The sequence below is a fragment of the Petaurus breviceps genome, unplaced genomic scaffold, assembly GCF_028583685.1.
Source record: "Petaurus breviceps papuanus isolate PSGF00001 unplaced genomic scaffold, PetGlider_PUasm1.0 685, whole genome shotgun sequence".
NCBI classification, from domain to species: domain Eukaryota; kingdom Metazoa; phylum Chordata; class Mammalia; order Diprotodontia; family Petauridae; genus Petaurus; species Petaurus breviceps.
In genome coordinates this window covers 4,531,356-4,545,446 of record NW_027186455.1, presented here as the reverse complement: position 1 = coordinate 4,545,446, position 14,091 = coordinate 4,531,356, and the positions used below count along the sequence as shown (strand labels likewise).

The 14,091-nt window shown below is 38.5% G+C and overlaps 1 protein-coding gene across 5 annotated transcripts in view; it reads left to right on the top strand.

Moving 5' to 3' along the window:
• The window catches only part of SIL1 (SIL1 nucleotide exchange factor), a 254,806-nt gene that overhangs the window by 178,651 nt on the left and 62,064 nt on the right, over positions 1–14,091 (top strand). For all 5 annotated transcript variants that reach the window (XM_069104317.1, XM_069104314.1, XM_069104315.1 and 2 more), the window contains 2 exons: positions 538–729; positions 11,194–11,315. In XM_069104317.1, coding sequence (XP_068960418.1) covers positions 538–729; positions 11,194–11,315 — 314 coding nt within the window. The remainder of the gene's footprint in view (positions 1–537; positions 730–11,193; positions 11,316–14,091) is intronic.

The following is a 14,091-nucleotide window of genomic DNA, read 5'->3' as shown; positions in this document are numbered from 1 at the left end:
TTTAAAAAATGTCACATCTGTTTCCAAATATATCCCTCCCTCCCCCTACCAAGAGAACCATCCCTTATAACAGGTTAAAAAGGAAAGCAGAAAAAAAGCAGTTTGGTAAATTTAACCAACACAGTGATTATAGCTGACAGTATACACAGTATTTCACGCCCATTGTCCCCCACCTTGCAAGGAAGGGAGCAAAGGTGCATTTGCTCAACTCTTCTCCAGCGCCAAGCTTGGCCATTTTACTTACACAGCATTTATGTTTTACTTTTATCTAGGCAAGTATTTTCTTAACTGTAAAATGACCTGCTACTATTAAAGCTTCAGGAACTTTTGAATACATACCCCTTGATTCCTATTCTCTTTTACAGTTTTACCCCCTTCCCCACCTGCCCTCTGCGACCTTCCTTCATAACCTTTCCTCATGTTGTCTCACTCTTTCTTGTGTCCTCTGTCACACTGATATGCAGGACTCCTAGGAAACTGATGGACTTGAACCAGTTCTCCTTCAGCTTGTCTTTGTCCTTATTTTTTTTTCCGTAGGCCCGACAGGAAGAGGTCAGACGACGTTTCCGCCCTATTGAAGATCTGAAGAAGGACTTTGAAGCCTTGAATGTTGTCATTGAGAGTGACCTCCAGATTATGGTTCGACTGATCAACCAGTTCAACAGCACTAGCACCACCCTGGAGGAGAAGATAATGGCTCTCTATGACTTGGAATATTATGTCCATCAGGTGAGGAAGTAAAATGTATTGAATAGTAATCTCTGCAGTCATTTTCCTAGTCCATCCCAAATAGGCCTGTGCCCTTACCACCATCCAAGTATATGGCATATTTTCACTCAGAAGGGTCGGAGACAAAGCTTTTGTGCTTTGAAGTGTGGCCTCCTTACTGTTGGGGCTGTCATGGGGTATGTGAAGAGCTGACCAAGGGGAAGTCACACTTAGGATATGTGATCCCAGTCAAAGATTTGTTTGAATATGTATAACTTATATCAAAATTCTTGCTGTCTCAGAGAGGGAAGAAGGGAGTGAGAGCATTTAGATCTCAACATTTTTAAAAAATGAATATTAAAAGTTATTTTTATATGTAATTGGAAAAAAAGAAAAAAGATTTACTGAGATAATTAAGTAGAATTTCCAGTCTTCTTTAACTTTCTTCCCTCTAACCAGTCTATCACCAAGGCTTAATGTTATCTCTTTTTGAAATATCGGGCACATCAGTGCCCTTCTCTCCACTTAAATGCCACTACCTTGTTCATGTCCTTATCACCTATTTAACTGGTCTTCACATCTCTCCTTTTTCCAGTCTGTACTTTACAACATCCACCTTCCATCTCCACCCTTGAACATTCCATATTAAAAAAAAAAAGTTTGTCACTAAGTGACAAAACAACAGACAACTCCTATGATATTGTTTTCATTCAGTCTCCCACATCTCTACTAAGAGAAGAGAGTGTGTTTCATCATCTTTTTTTGGAAACTGGATCGGTCAATGCACTTAATCAGAGTTTGGTGGACACTTAGTGTTTGTAGTCATTGGATAGATATATAGATATGTATATGCATATGTCCCGGAGATATCCCAAACCCAAAACGTTCAAATGAGTACTCACCCTTCTTCCAAACTTTACTAGTTATCCTTTCCTCATTGTGGCCATTAGGGGTGCAGTGCCACAGCAATCTGGAAAATCCTTGTAAAACTTTTTGGTCCTCCCTTTGTACCAGAGAAGAAGTCTGAATTATTAAGGTATTAAAAGATAAAATATGTGGATATCATATAATGCTATATATATGTATATATTATGCATTTCTGAGTTTCTAAACTTTTTCTGTCATCTGCAGCTTCCATCAAACTCCCCCCAAATTCCCATTTAATTTCTTATGGCCATCTGTGATACATCAAAACCTCAATGGGGAAAGACAGGTGTATTTCTGTTGAAGGCACCATGATTGTTCAGTTGCCCAGATTTCTAATCTTCTTGTCCTTTACTTTTCACTCCTACTTGCCTCATGTGTCTACTTCTTGCCATTTCTACATTAGCATTTCCATTTGACTCCTTTCTGCACACACTGTTAATGCTTTGATTCAGGCTTAGCTCCTGCCTTAATTATTACAGTAGCCTTTTTGTTGGTGTTCTGCCCCAAGGCTCTTCCTGAGTCATCTTATCCTCCCTATAGCTACCAAAGTGATTTTCCCCTAAGTGCATGTATGATGATTTTACTCTCTTACTCAGTAAGTTTAAGTGTGTATAAAATTTGTTTACCTTTTAAAATCCTTCATAACCTTTCCCCAACCTGACTCTATGGCTTCATTGTATGTTACTTCCAATCCACACTGGGGATCCAGCCAAACTCTGTTTCTCTCTCCCTCCTCTCTCCAACTCCTAGCTTTTTGTCTTGTGCACAGGCTCTTTTCCAAACCTTTAATATACTTTGTTCTCACCTCCTCCTCATGGAATCCTTCTTTCCCTTCAAGGCATAGCTGAAGCACCACTTTCTGTACCATTTCCTCCCAGCCCCCAATTTCCTTGTATTCTACTACTTTGTATTAATTTATATTTATTTGCTGTATAGTTAATGTGAATGCATGCATATCTACTTGTCTTTCCTTCTAGAATGTAAGTGCACCATAATTTGGGATTGTATTTGTATTCTCAGTACCTATAACTCCAGTCCCTGGCATACAGTAGAAATTTAATAAATACTTATTAATTGTATACAGTTCTGCTGTTTCTACTTTCTTTCTTCTACCTCCATTTATAAAAGCTTTACCATGTTTCTCTGAATTCCTTATATTCACTTCATACAGTGTAATAATGGCCATTTTCCCAGTGAAGGCCAACAGAAGTTGAAGGGAAACCCTGTAACAGGCCTGCACAACGTGTGGCCCGCCAAAGGATTCTGGGCTTCCTGCCAAAGGATTTCGGGTGGCCTGTGAACAATGTAGTGGATATAAAAGGAAGTAAGGATGTAATGAGTGCTTTGTTTGTGCCCCACTTAACCCGCCTTCCACTAGTCACTATTGTGCCTGTCATGTAACTTGGTGGATAGGTTGCCACTCCTGTTTGTCTCATGACCCATGGCAACCAACCATCGTCAGTCTACCTCTAAAAATCTCTTTGTGGCCAGAAGAAGTTTAGCCTATTTTAATTTTGGTCCCTACTGCCAAGTTGTGTGGGTCTGCCCTATAACTCAACCTACTTTCAGGGCTAAAAATCTGTGGTAGAAGAGACATTGGGCCTTGTGTGGGAAAACCTCAAGCCCTTGTTAAGAAGGGTTCCAGAGGACATTACTATTTCTGCTTGACTTCCAGCACAGAATTTTAACAGTATCAAACTGGTGTGACAATTATCTTATCTGAATATTATACCACTATTTGTTCAGCTATTCCCTAGTCTATGGAGAATTTTTGGCTACCACAAAAAAAAAATGCTGGTACATAGATTTTGGTATATATGGAATTTTTCTGTCATTGACTTTATTTGGGCTTTTCCTAATTATCGGTACAAAAGATATAAAGAGTTTAGACTGCTTTTTGACATGATTTCAAATAGCTTTCCAGAAATGTTAGACCAATCCAATTCACAACTTGCTTCAACAGTGTTTTAATGTGCCTGATTTCTTACCACATTGACTATTTCTGTCCTTTCTCATGTTTGCCAGTTTGATGAATGTGAAGTGAGAACCTTGAATTTGCCTTTATTTGTTATTGTCCCTGGTGGTGCAGTGGTGCAGTGGATAGAGTGCCAGGTCTGGAGTTAAGAAGTCTTATCTTCCTGAGTTCAAATCTGGCCTCAAACACTTACTAATAACTGTGTGACCCTGGGCAAGTCACTTAACACTATTTGCCTCTGTTTCCTCATCTGTCAAATGAGTTAGAGAACGGAAATGGCAAACCATTCCAATATCTATGCCAAGAATACCCCAAATGGGATCATGAAGTGTCATACACGACTGAAAAATGACTGAACAACAACAACATTGTGATTTGGAGTAGTTTTTTAATACAGTTTGCACTTCTTCTTTTGAAAACTCTTTCTAGTCTGTGGCCATGTAACTATTGTGGAATAGCTCTTCCTCATATTATTCTTGCAGCACCTTGCCATTTTGTCTTTTATACCTGCCTTTTTAAGGGGCGAAGGAGGGTATGAGACCAAGTAGCATGCTGTTTTATTATTGTAGTACACATTTGCCATCTTAATACATGGTGCTTATTTAACTATAAAATTTATTTTCCCCCTTATATCTTTTAAGAAAAATGTTTTACTGATTCTTTTTGTTTTGTTTTGTTTTGTTTTACATTTGTGTCATTTTCCAATAACCACCCCTCTTCAGAGACCATTTTCTTATAATGAAGCAAGCAAAACCAACACAGCAGTGAAAACTGATGGCATATGGGACCGTCTACCCCTCTATGGAAAGGAGGGAAGAAGGGTGTTTAATCATCATTTTCTGGAACTAAATTAGATACTGTGTATAATCTGCATTTTATTTCTTTTTTTAGTTTCTTTTGACATTATTATAGTCCTTTTACATATTGTTCTCATTTCATCCTTCTATGTTTTCCACCATTTCATACAAGTCTTTCAGTGTTTCTCTGAATTCTTCATATTTACATTTTGTGTGTGTAATTAATAGACTGTTATGTTTATATACTATTTGATCTGCTATTTACTAGTTATTTGCAAACTGTCTTGTTATCAGTTTTTGGCTCTTACCAAGAAGACTGCTATGATATTTTTGTGTATATGGGACCTGTCTGTCATTTTACTTCATATTTACATAGTAATGGTATTGCTCAGGTCAAAGGTTGTACATATTTGTAATTTTAAGCTTGTCTTGAAATTCTCTTTATGTCCACTGGTCTTCCTTAAGGCCTTTTCATCCTTCTCTAAAATCATTTCTGTTTCTATCTTTAGAATTTCATTCGTGGTAGCTATCTATACTTTTGCTCACTTCTTTTCTGGAAAGATCATGGCTTGATCCCTTTGAAATCTCTCCCTTTAAAATGAGGACACATATCAGGCTGACTGAATTTCCTCTACTTTCTAATCATTAACTGTAAGATGGAATGAGTGGCCATTTTTTAATCTCCAAGGTTACCATAATTTCTACTTTGGCATTTACTTCTTCCTTTCCCAGGCTCAGGTCCAGGTTAGCAGGAACCTGGTTGTTTCCTTTATCTTTTGAATGATGAAATTATTATCCTTTCCTCTGGCTGTAGTTCCCTTTGCTTGTTTCATCTCTCTCTGCCTTTTATTCTCTTTGCCGGTTTTTTTTTAAATAAAAGGAGAGTAGAAACAAGCCACATGGAATTAAATTTTGCCTTTTCCAAATGTAAAAAAAATTCATGATTGTTTCTATATATTTAAAGGGGGCAGAATAATCGCTACTCCACCCTCTCTCACAGGGTTATTTTGAGGATAAAAATGAGCTGTATACAAGTAAGAGCAGTTTTGACAATCTTGAGTTTCTTTTAGTCAGTAGTAAATTTGATGGCACTTTCCGAGATAGACCCTCTTGTGGAGTTGGTGGTATTGGTTGTTGTTAGTTTAAAACAAAGGTAGTAGTGCTCTACAAACAGACTGCCAAAAATTAAAACCTATTTAGGGGAGGTGGTAAGGACCAGATGAGATTATGTAAGTAAACTTTTGCAACTCCTAAAGCACTATGCAAATATGATTTATCCCCAGTAGTACCATTTCCCCCAGGATTTTCTCTTTGGACATAAGCTTTCTTTTATGTCAGGAAAATAAAAAAGAACCGTGAGAGGAAGAGTGGGGCCAGTGAGTTTGTGGCGGTTAATCTCAGCATAGGTGATCTAGAAAGAGAATGGATTAACAAGAGTTTCATCGTAGTCCCCCATTTTGTTACTCTTTTAGTCTTCTGCTTTGTGTAGGATGGGCTAGAGAGAGTTTAAAGGTCAGTGACAGACACAAAGGTCTCTCTGTTTGACTCTCAGCAGAATTGGTTTCAGAGGAACTCCTTACAATCAGTCAAATACAGATTCCTTCCAAATCCTTCAAGATTCCACAGGGAACTGGGGACCTTTAATCTATGATCAGAGTAGAGATGTCCACTAGACAGTTGACAGTCTGTGACTAGAGAAAGGAAGACAGTTGGTGAGTCCCATGGATGAATTGGAGGGTCTTAGGCAGTATTAGATTGCTAAAAAGAGAAAGTGTCAGGAGGGGAAAGAGTTGAGGAAAATAATTTAAATGGTATCTGCATTTATGATATATGAAAAGAAGAGCCAGTCAAAGAGACTGACCAAAAGGAAGAAAAACAGGTTAATAGATAAATCATTGTCAGTCACCAAAAGAGGAGAGATTTTTCAATAAGTATGGGGAGTGGTCAAAAGGTATAGCTGCTACAGATTGGTAAGTCAAGATAAAGACTAAGAAATGTCCTTTGGATTTGAATCTCATTGTTCCATTTTTTTTTTTCTTTTTGGAGGGCGGAAAGTAGGGCAATTTGGGTTAAGTGACTTGCCCAAGGTCACACGGCTAGTAAGTGTTACGTGCCTGAGGCTGGATTTGAACTCAGGTCCTCCAGACTCCAGGGTCAGTGCTCTATTTACTGTGCTACCTAGCCACCCCATCCTCCATTGTTCATATTGAACAGATCAGTTAGTTTGATTTTAGAAAATAATTTTTTTTTAGCAGTCCTGTGAACTAGAAACTAATTCTTGTCATTAAGTCTAGAGGTGAAGGTTTTAGACTGTATTGATATATATTTCATTATAGTCTGCCCTAGTTAGACAGTATCCAGAATACTGTGTTCATTCCTGAAGGACCCTGGTGAATTAAATCATGTCTAGAGAAGAGTGACCAGAATGATTAAAAGGACTGGAAGGCATACTCTATGATGCTGAAGGAAGGGAGCAGGGGTGTGATGGAAAGATTGCTGTGTTTGGAATGAAGAGGTCAGTATTCACATCTGCCCCTTGTATTCTTCCTGGCATTTGGCAAGTCTTTTTTTCTCATCTGTTCTGGAAGGGTACTGGAGGGTCCTGGGGCCCCAGGACATTGCCACCCACACTATGGAGTTTTCTTAACCAAGAGTAGATGCAGTGACCCAGAAAGTCAAACATCTGCAATGACACCCAGATGAAAAGAACAGCTTGGGCTGACGAAAATAATGGTTGTGGAGTGAGCTTTTGTTAGTAGATTCCCCAGAGATGGATAAATTCCCTGCGTGCTCATGGTTTATTGTTTGACTAAAGACATTTTAAAAAAAAACTATGCTAGAGAACCTGAGTTTGGTTCCAAGTTGATTCTACGATCCCGTGTGACTCTGGGCAGAAATTGTTTCACCCTCAGTTTCCTCATGTGTTTTTTTTACCCGTGGGATTAAAGAGTGCCTACCTCATGGGGTTGGTGTGAAGATTGAATGAAATAGCATGTGAAGCATTTTGCATATCCTAAAGCACTCTAAATCCTACTCATTATTATTGTTATTGCTTTCATTTAGATTTTGTCACAAGTCAATTCAGCAAGCATTTATTAAGCACTTATTCTGTGCCAGGCACCATGCTAAGCATGGTGAATACAAATATAGGCAAAGAGAAAGACAGTCTGTACCCTCAGGGATCTTACCGATTTAAGACATATAAAAGGAATCTGGAAAACCTGGAGGGAGAAAGGAGTAGGTGGCAAGGTAGAGAAGGTCAGAGAGTTAGGAGCAGAGTAGGGAGAGAAGTGAGCCATGGATAGTCCTAGGTACTTTCTTAAAACTAAATTTTCATTGACAGTTTCATCACCCTAGTTATTCTAAATTTTCCTCTCTCCTTCCCAGAGAGCCATCCCATATAATAGTATTTTTTAGAGAGGAAATTAAAAATCATCACAACTGCTATTTAAAAAGTCCCAAAAATGTGCAGTGTGAAACACCTGTGGGACCTCCTGCCTTCACAAAGGGGTAGGTTATCAGTATCTTCTCATATTTCTTCATTCAATTACTGTTTGTTTTTATAGTTTTATTACAGTCACTTTTGATATTTTTTTTTGGTGAGTCATTTTTTCCATTTACATTGTAGTCATGGTATGTATGTTTTCTTGGCTCTTCTTCACTCTGCATCAGTTTATATAGATCTTTCCATGCTTTTCTATATTTATCACATACATAATTTCTTACAGTGCAATAATATTCCATTACATTCATGTACACAATTTCCTTAGCCATTCCCCAATTGACAGGCATCTAACTGTTTCTGATTCTTACTGTCACAAAAATGATGTCATAAATACTTTGGAGTGTATAAGCACTTTCTTATTATTGATAGCTTCCATGGAATGGAAGCTCAGTGATGAAATTTTTGGTTCAAAAGGGAATGGAGGGGCGGCCAGGTAGTACAGCGAGTAAGAGCAATGGTTCCAGTGTCAGGATGACCGGGGGATTGAATACAGGCTCAGATACTTAGCACCACACCCAGAAATATCTGGTCATGTAACCTTGAGCAAGTTACTTAACCCCAATTGCTTAAAAAAAAATATTTCAAAAGGGAATGGATATTTTAGTCACTTTACTTGCATAATTCCAGATTGCTTTACAAAGTGGTTGTAACATTTAGATTCATTGGAACTTTCAGGGGGAAAAAATAGAGGCTTAAGAAATCCCAAGTACCCCTAAATGTTTAGATTTAGTACAAATGTAATGATCCTTAACGATTCAGGTTAAATTGTTAGAAACCTCATCCATTTATGAGTAAAGATAGGGAATGTGGGAATATTATCAGTTGTGAACTTGTGCTGATAAATGTGTTTGGAGTAGAGAGATAAAAATCATGGGGCTATTTGCTGTCAAATTCTGTCTCTGCTCCATAGGCTCCCATTCATTGTCTCTGCTTCTATCTATATAATGACTAGTTCTTGGCTCCCTTTTCCATCATTAAAGTGAAATCTTTTGTCATGGAAGAAAACAAATGGCCTTTCTGAATAAAAATCCATGATTTCATCTTGGTATGTTAATTGACCCCCATGCTTGAAGCAACCTAGAAACAAATAGTTTAGTTTCTGTTGAAAGACTTGAGCCTGGCCTCAGTTATGCCACGTAGCAGCCTATGTATGGATTGGAATCACCTTCCAGTTTGCATTAGCACAGTCACAGAATCACAGAATCCTCAATGTCACCTATTGACATTGGTTAATCTAGTCACATGGTTCTGCTTTACACCTTCCAGACTCTGCTCTGCTTGAAGATCTCCATATAGAAGGAGAAAGTCTCCCCTCTAGTGTAGTCCATTTTGAGTCCATTTTGCCTCTGGGCACCTCTAATTCTTAAGGAATTTTCCCTAACATCAAACTTATATGAATCTTTTTTTTTTTTCCTTTTGGAGGGCAATTGGGATTAAGTAACTTGCCCAAGGTTACACAGCTAGTTTTTGTGTGTGTGTGTGGGAGTTAAGGTCCTCCTGACTCCGGTCCAGCTCTTTACTCGCTGCACCACCCAGCCACCCCTTAAATGAATCTTTCTGCAATTCATACCCACTGTTTTTCCTCCTATCTAAGCAGAAAATAAGATACCTTTCAAATACTTGAACAAAGTTATCATATTTTTCCTATTGCATTTTGTTCACTTTTTTTTTTTGGATATGCTGTGGTTTGACATTGTCATTCCTGAGCAGCTTGTGGCATCCAAGTCTGAGCACAATATTCCTGTGTGGTCTAACCAGAGCAGTACTAGACAGCTAACCCTTGTTCTGTTTATTCTAGCCTTTAAATGCAGTCTGAATTCATTCATTTTTTTTTTTTTTTTGCCATTGACTGACCTTGGTCTGCTAAAACCTCAAGATCATCTTCTCATGAATTTCTGTACAGACATAAAACTTGCCCCAACCTTTACTTGTACATATGATTTTTTTTGAACCCAAGTGTATGGCTTTACATTCATTCTCATTAAATATTTTCTTGTTAGATTTGGCACATTGTGCAATGGTAATGGGATTTGAAGATCTTCCATGTCCCTTGTATTGGCAAGCTAACAGGTACTTAGCACTTAGTTTCAGGTTCATAATTGTGTCAAGTATTAAGATTCAGAACTTGTGAATCCCAGAGTGGGATGAACTTGCTGACATAGCAGGAAGGGGCAGGACAGGGAGGAGCTAATACCATATATAAGGAGAGGCCCAGGCTGGAGAGGGAAGAGATTTGGAGAACAGAACTTGTGGTGGCAGAACTTCTTCTGAGAGCCAGCCAGAACTTCTGCTGAGAACTTCCAAGAGCCAGGCCTGTGAGTGAGGAGAGGAGGATCCTTGTTTGAGGGAGTGAGTGAGGAGAGGAGGATCTTTGCCTGAGGGAGCCTGTTTTATTGTGAAGGCTTGGGAATGTGGGTGTTCACTGCATTAACTATGTGGTTACTGTACAGTAACCAACTTCGTGGTTATTGTAAAGGCTTTGACCTTCTGGTTTTGGGACTCAGCTTTCTGGTTTGAATAAAGGCTTTGGTTCTGTTCTCCATGTGAAGAGCTTGTTACATTTTGTGATATGAAACTACACTAGCATATTTATAGTCACCATGGGCACTGTAAATATTACATTGGTATTGCGTATTTTTGTACTTAAAACCTTTTTGGATCCCTTTTTCTGTTATTCCATTGTCATAGTTTTCCTACCCAACTTCACATCACTTATAGATAAGCATACTGTCTATACCTTCATAAAGGTAGCCTCCTTGGATGCTACAATTGAAGTATTTTCCTCAACATAACAACCCCACGAGGGCTATTAAAACAAGTATTGGTAACCACATTTTGTAGTTGAGGAAATTAATGCTGTCTGGTGCCCCAGAAGAGCCAGGCAGAGGCAGGAAGCATGCTGACATAGTTTGTTTTTTTCCTCTTAGCAATGTGTAGTTCCTGTGTTAATAGCATACATGTGAGGAATTCATTCACATGAGGAATAAAGTTTGAACCCTAATCATAGTGTTGAAATTTCCTCAGAATTGATTTGTCATTAGGTAGGAGATAGCTTTCATTTCAAATCAATTGCCCACAGGTACAGAGTGTTACTTGTATGGTGTTACATAAATACCCTTTTCTGGTTAATCCAAAGGTCATTGTTTGCATTTCCTTTGATTTACATGTTTCCAGTTTTTAACTTTTAATTTTGAGCATATAGAAAAAAAAGTGGATGTAAGGAGGATTGTTTTTGTTTGAGTGGTTGAGATCCTCTTATTAAACACTGTGTTCATTTGCAGATGGATAATGCCCGGGACCTGCTCTCTTTTGGAGGTCTTCAGGTGGTGATCAATGGACTCAACAGTACTGAGAACTTGGTGAAGGAGTATTCTGCTTTTGTGTTAGGTGCTGCTTTCTCCAGGTAAGCTCCAGACCAGGGGTTCTGCCATTTAGACGTCAGGATGAAAACAAGATTTTTGAAATTTCTGTCAAACTGGGGCATGGGGCAGTCTGTAGAAAGGTCCTCTGTCCTTTTACTGGCACATTTCAGACTATAGTTTTGAGTATTCCTGTGGGAAAGGTAATGAAGAACTGTTTCTTCCCTCGTTACATAATCACATAAAATATAGATTCCTTCCCTTCCTTTAAGGTGTGACTCAGAAGGAGAAAAAGAGAGCTCAAGCACCATCATCTGCAGGAAGTATTTCTTGATTCCCCCACTGTTTGTGTCTGTCCCCCAAATGACCTTGTATTTAACTGCCTTGTATAGATTTGTATTTATCAACTTTATATTGATGTACCCTAGAAGCAGCACAGTGAATAGACCATTGGGTCTTGAGTGAGGAAAACTTGAGTTCTAGTCCAGTTTCATATACTTAACTAGCTGTGCGATCTCAAGTGAGTCACTTAATCTTTGTCTGCCTTAGTTTCCTTGACCGTAAAATGGAGATACCTATCTCCAGGTGGTGTTGTGAGGATCAAATAAGATAATATTTGTAAAGCATTTAGCACAGTGCCTAAAACAGAGTAGGCATTTAATAAGTCCTGGCTTCTTCCCTCTCTGTTTTCTTCCCTCCTTCCTAACCTCCCTCCCTTTTATTTTCTTGTCTTTGTCAAAAAATGAGCTTCTGGCAAGTAGTGATTTTTTCACTCTTTCTGCTTGTATTTGCAGCATCTGATATGTGCCTGGCACACAGTAGGTACTTAATGACCAGGTTCCTGATATCAGGCCTAAGTTTGCCTCTGTAATCCTCACCCTTAGACTCTGTTATGGCCTTGAGGGTCAGCAGTCTGATCTCTCTCCCACAAATAAGAGCTCGTCATGTGCCCAAAGACAACATCTGTCATGTCTTTTGGACTTCCTAAGCTCAGCTTCTCTTCTCCATGTTCAGTATGCCCAGTTCCTGCTAGGATTTGTACCCTAGACCTTCCCCCTTTTGTTCCCTTCCTGGACACTGGACGACTCTTCAGGGCCTTTCTTGTGCTTCCAGAACTGCGCTAGGGCTCTGCATGGCATTTGACTGGGGCACAGCACAGAAGGATTTATTCCTTTCTTCACGTAGCCCAATATTGCATTGGCTTATTTGCCTGCTATATCACATGGCTGACGGACATTGAATTTTTATTTATCTTTAGCTTCCAGATCTTTTTCAGAACAACTGCCCTTTTTTATGTAAATAGTATTTTTTTTCCAATTACATGTAAAGATAGTTTCAGCATTCACTTTTTATAAGATTTTGAGTTACAAATTTTTCTCCCTCTCTCTGTCTCTCCCTTCCCTTCTCCCCAAAATGGCAAACAGTATGTTATAGGTTATACATGTGCAACCATGGTAAACATATTTCCACCTTGGTCATGTTGTGAAAGAAGAAACGGAACCAAAGGAAAAAACTACACACACACACACACACAAATAAAGGGAAAATAGTATTCTTTGATATGTGTTCAGACTCCATCAGTTCTTTCTCTGGTTGTGGATAGCATTTTCCATCATGAGTCTTTTGGAATTGTCTTGGATCATTGTATTGCTGAGAAGCAATATCATAGTTGTTCATCTGCACAATGTTGCTGTTACTGTGTACAATGTTCTCCTGTTTCTGCTCACTTCTCTCAACATCAGTTCATGTAAAAGTCTTTCCAGGTTTTTCTGATATCCTCTTCTTCATTATTTCTTATAGCACAATTATATTACATTGCCTTCATATACCATAACTTGTTCAGCCATTCCCTCTTTCCAGTTCTTGGCCACTACAAAAAGAGCTGCTATAAATATTTTTGTACATTTGTCATTTTTCCTTTTTTTATGGTCTCTTTGGGATATAGACTTAATAGTGGTATGTACAGTTTGGTTGCCCTTTGGACATAGTTCCAAATTGCTCTCTAGAATGGTTGGATCAGTTCACAACTCCCCAAATAATGTATTACTGTTCTAATTTTCCCACATCTTCTCCAACATTTATCATTTTCTTTTTCCTGATATTAGCCAGTCTGATAGGGTGAGGTGGTACCTCAGAGTAGAACAACTGTTGTTTTAACAATTGTATTAGTCTCAAGTGACTGTGAATTTTTTAACATTTCTTCTTCATCATGACTATTTCCCAGCCCATATCACACACACACACACACACACACACACGTACACATACTTTATACTAGAGTTCTAAGGCATAAAGTGAGTAAAGCATTTAGAACAGCAGTATGAGGGGGTGAAATGAGGGCATGAATTTCTTGAAATACTGCTATTCATAAGTAATTCTCATCCAGCCAGGTAGAGCTTTTGGGGAATCTGTCCGTTAGTCAGTAGTGGCCAACAAATGTGATGCCTCTCATTTAGAAATTAAGTATGTAGAGTCTGACTTGTTTTTATCAGAGGGCCAAAAAGCCATGGTTTAATTTTCTAGACAGTTTCTCAGGAAGAATTGTTGAGAATTGTGGGACTGCACCACTATTCCTCCCATGAGGGAGATCCAGTTATCTTTATATCACTGTTGGTTATTCAGGACCATATTCTTCCTTCCTGTGAAACCTGCCAGGAATAAATTTCTTTCAGCCCTTTGCAGAAGCAGAAGACCCTTGTAGGACCATAAGAGTAACATTTTAGATGAGAAACTGCTCTGGATATCTGACTAGTTGGAAATTTTACAGGAAAATATTTTCTTTGTGTTTATTTCTCTTCTTTAATCTGATTAATTAAAATT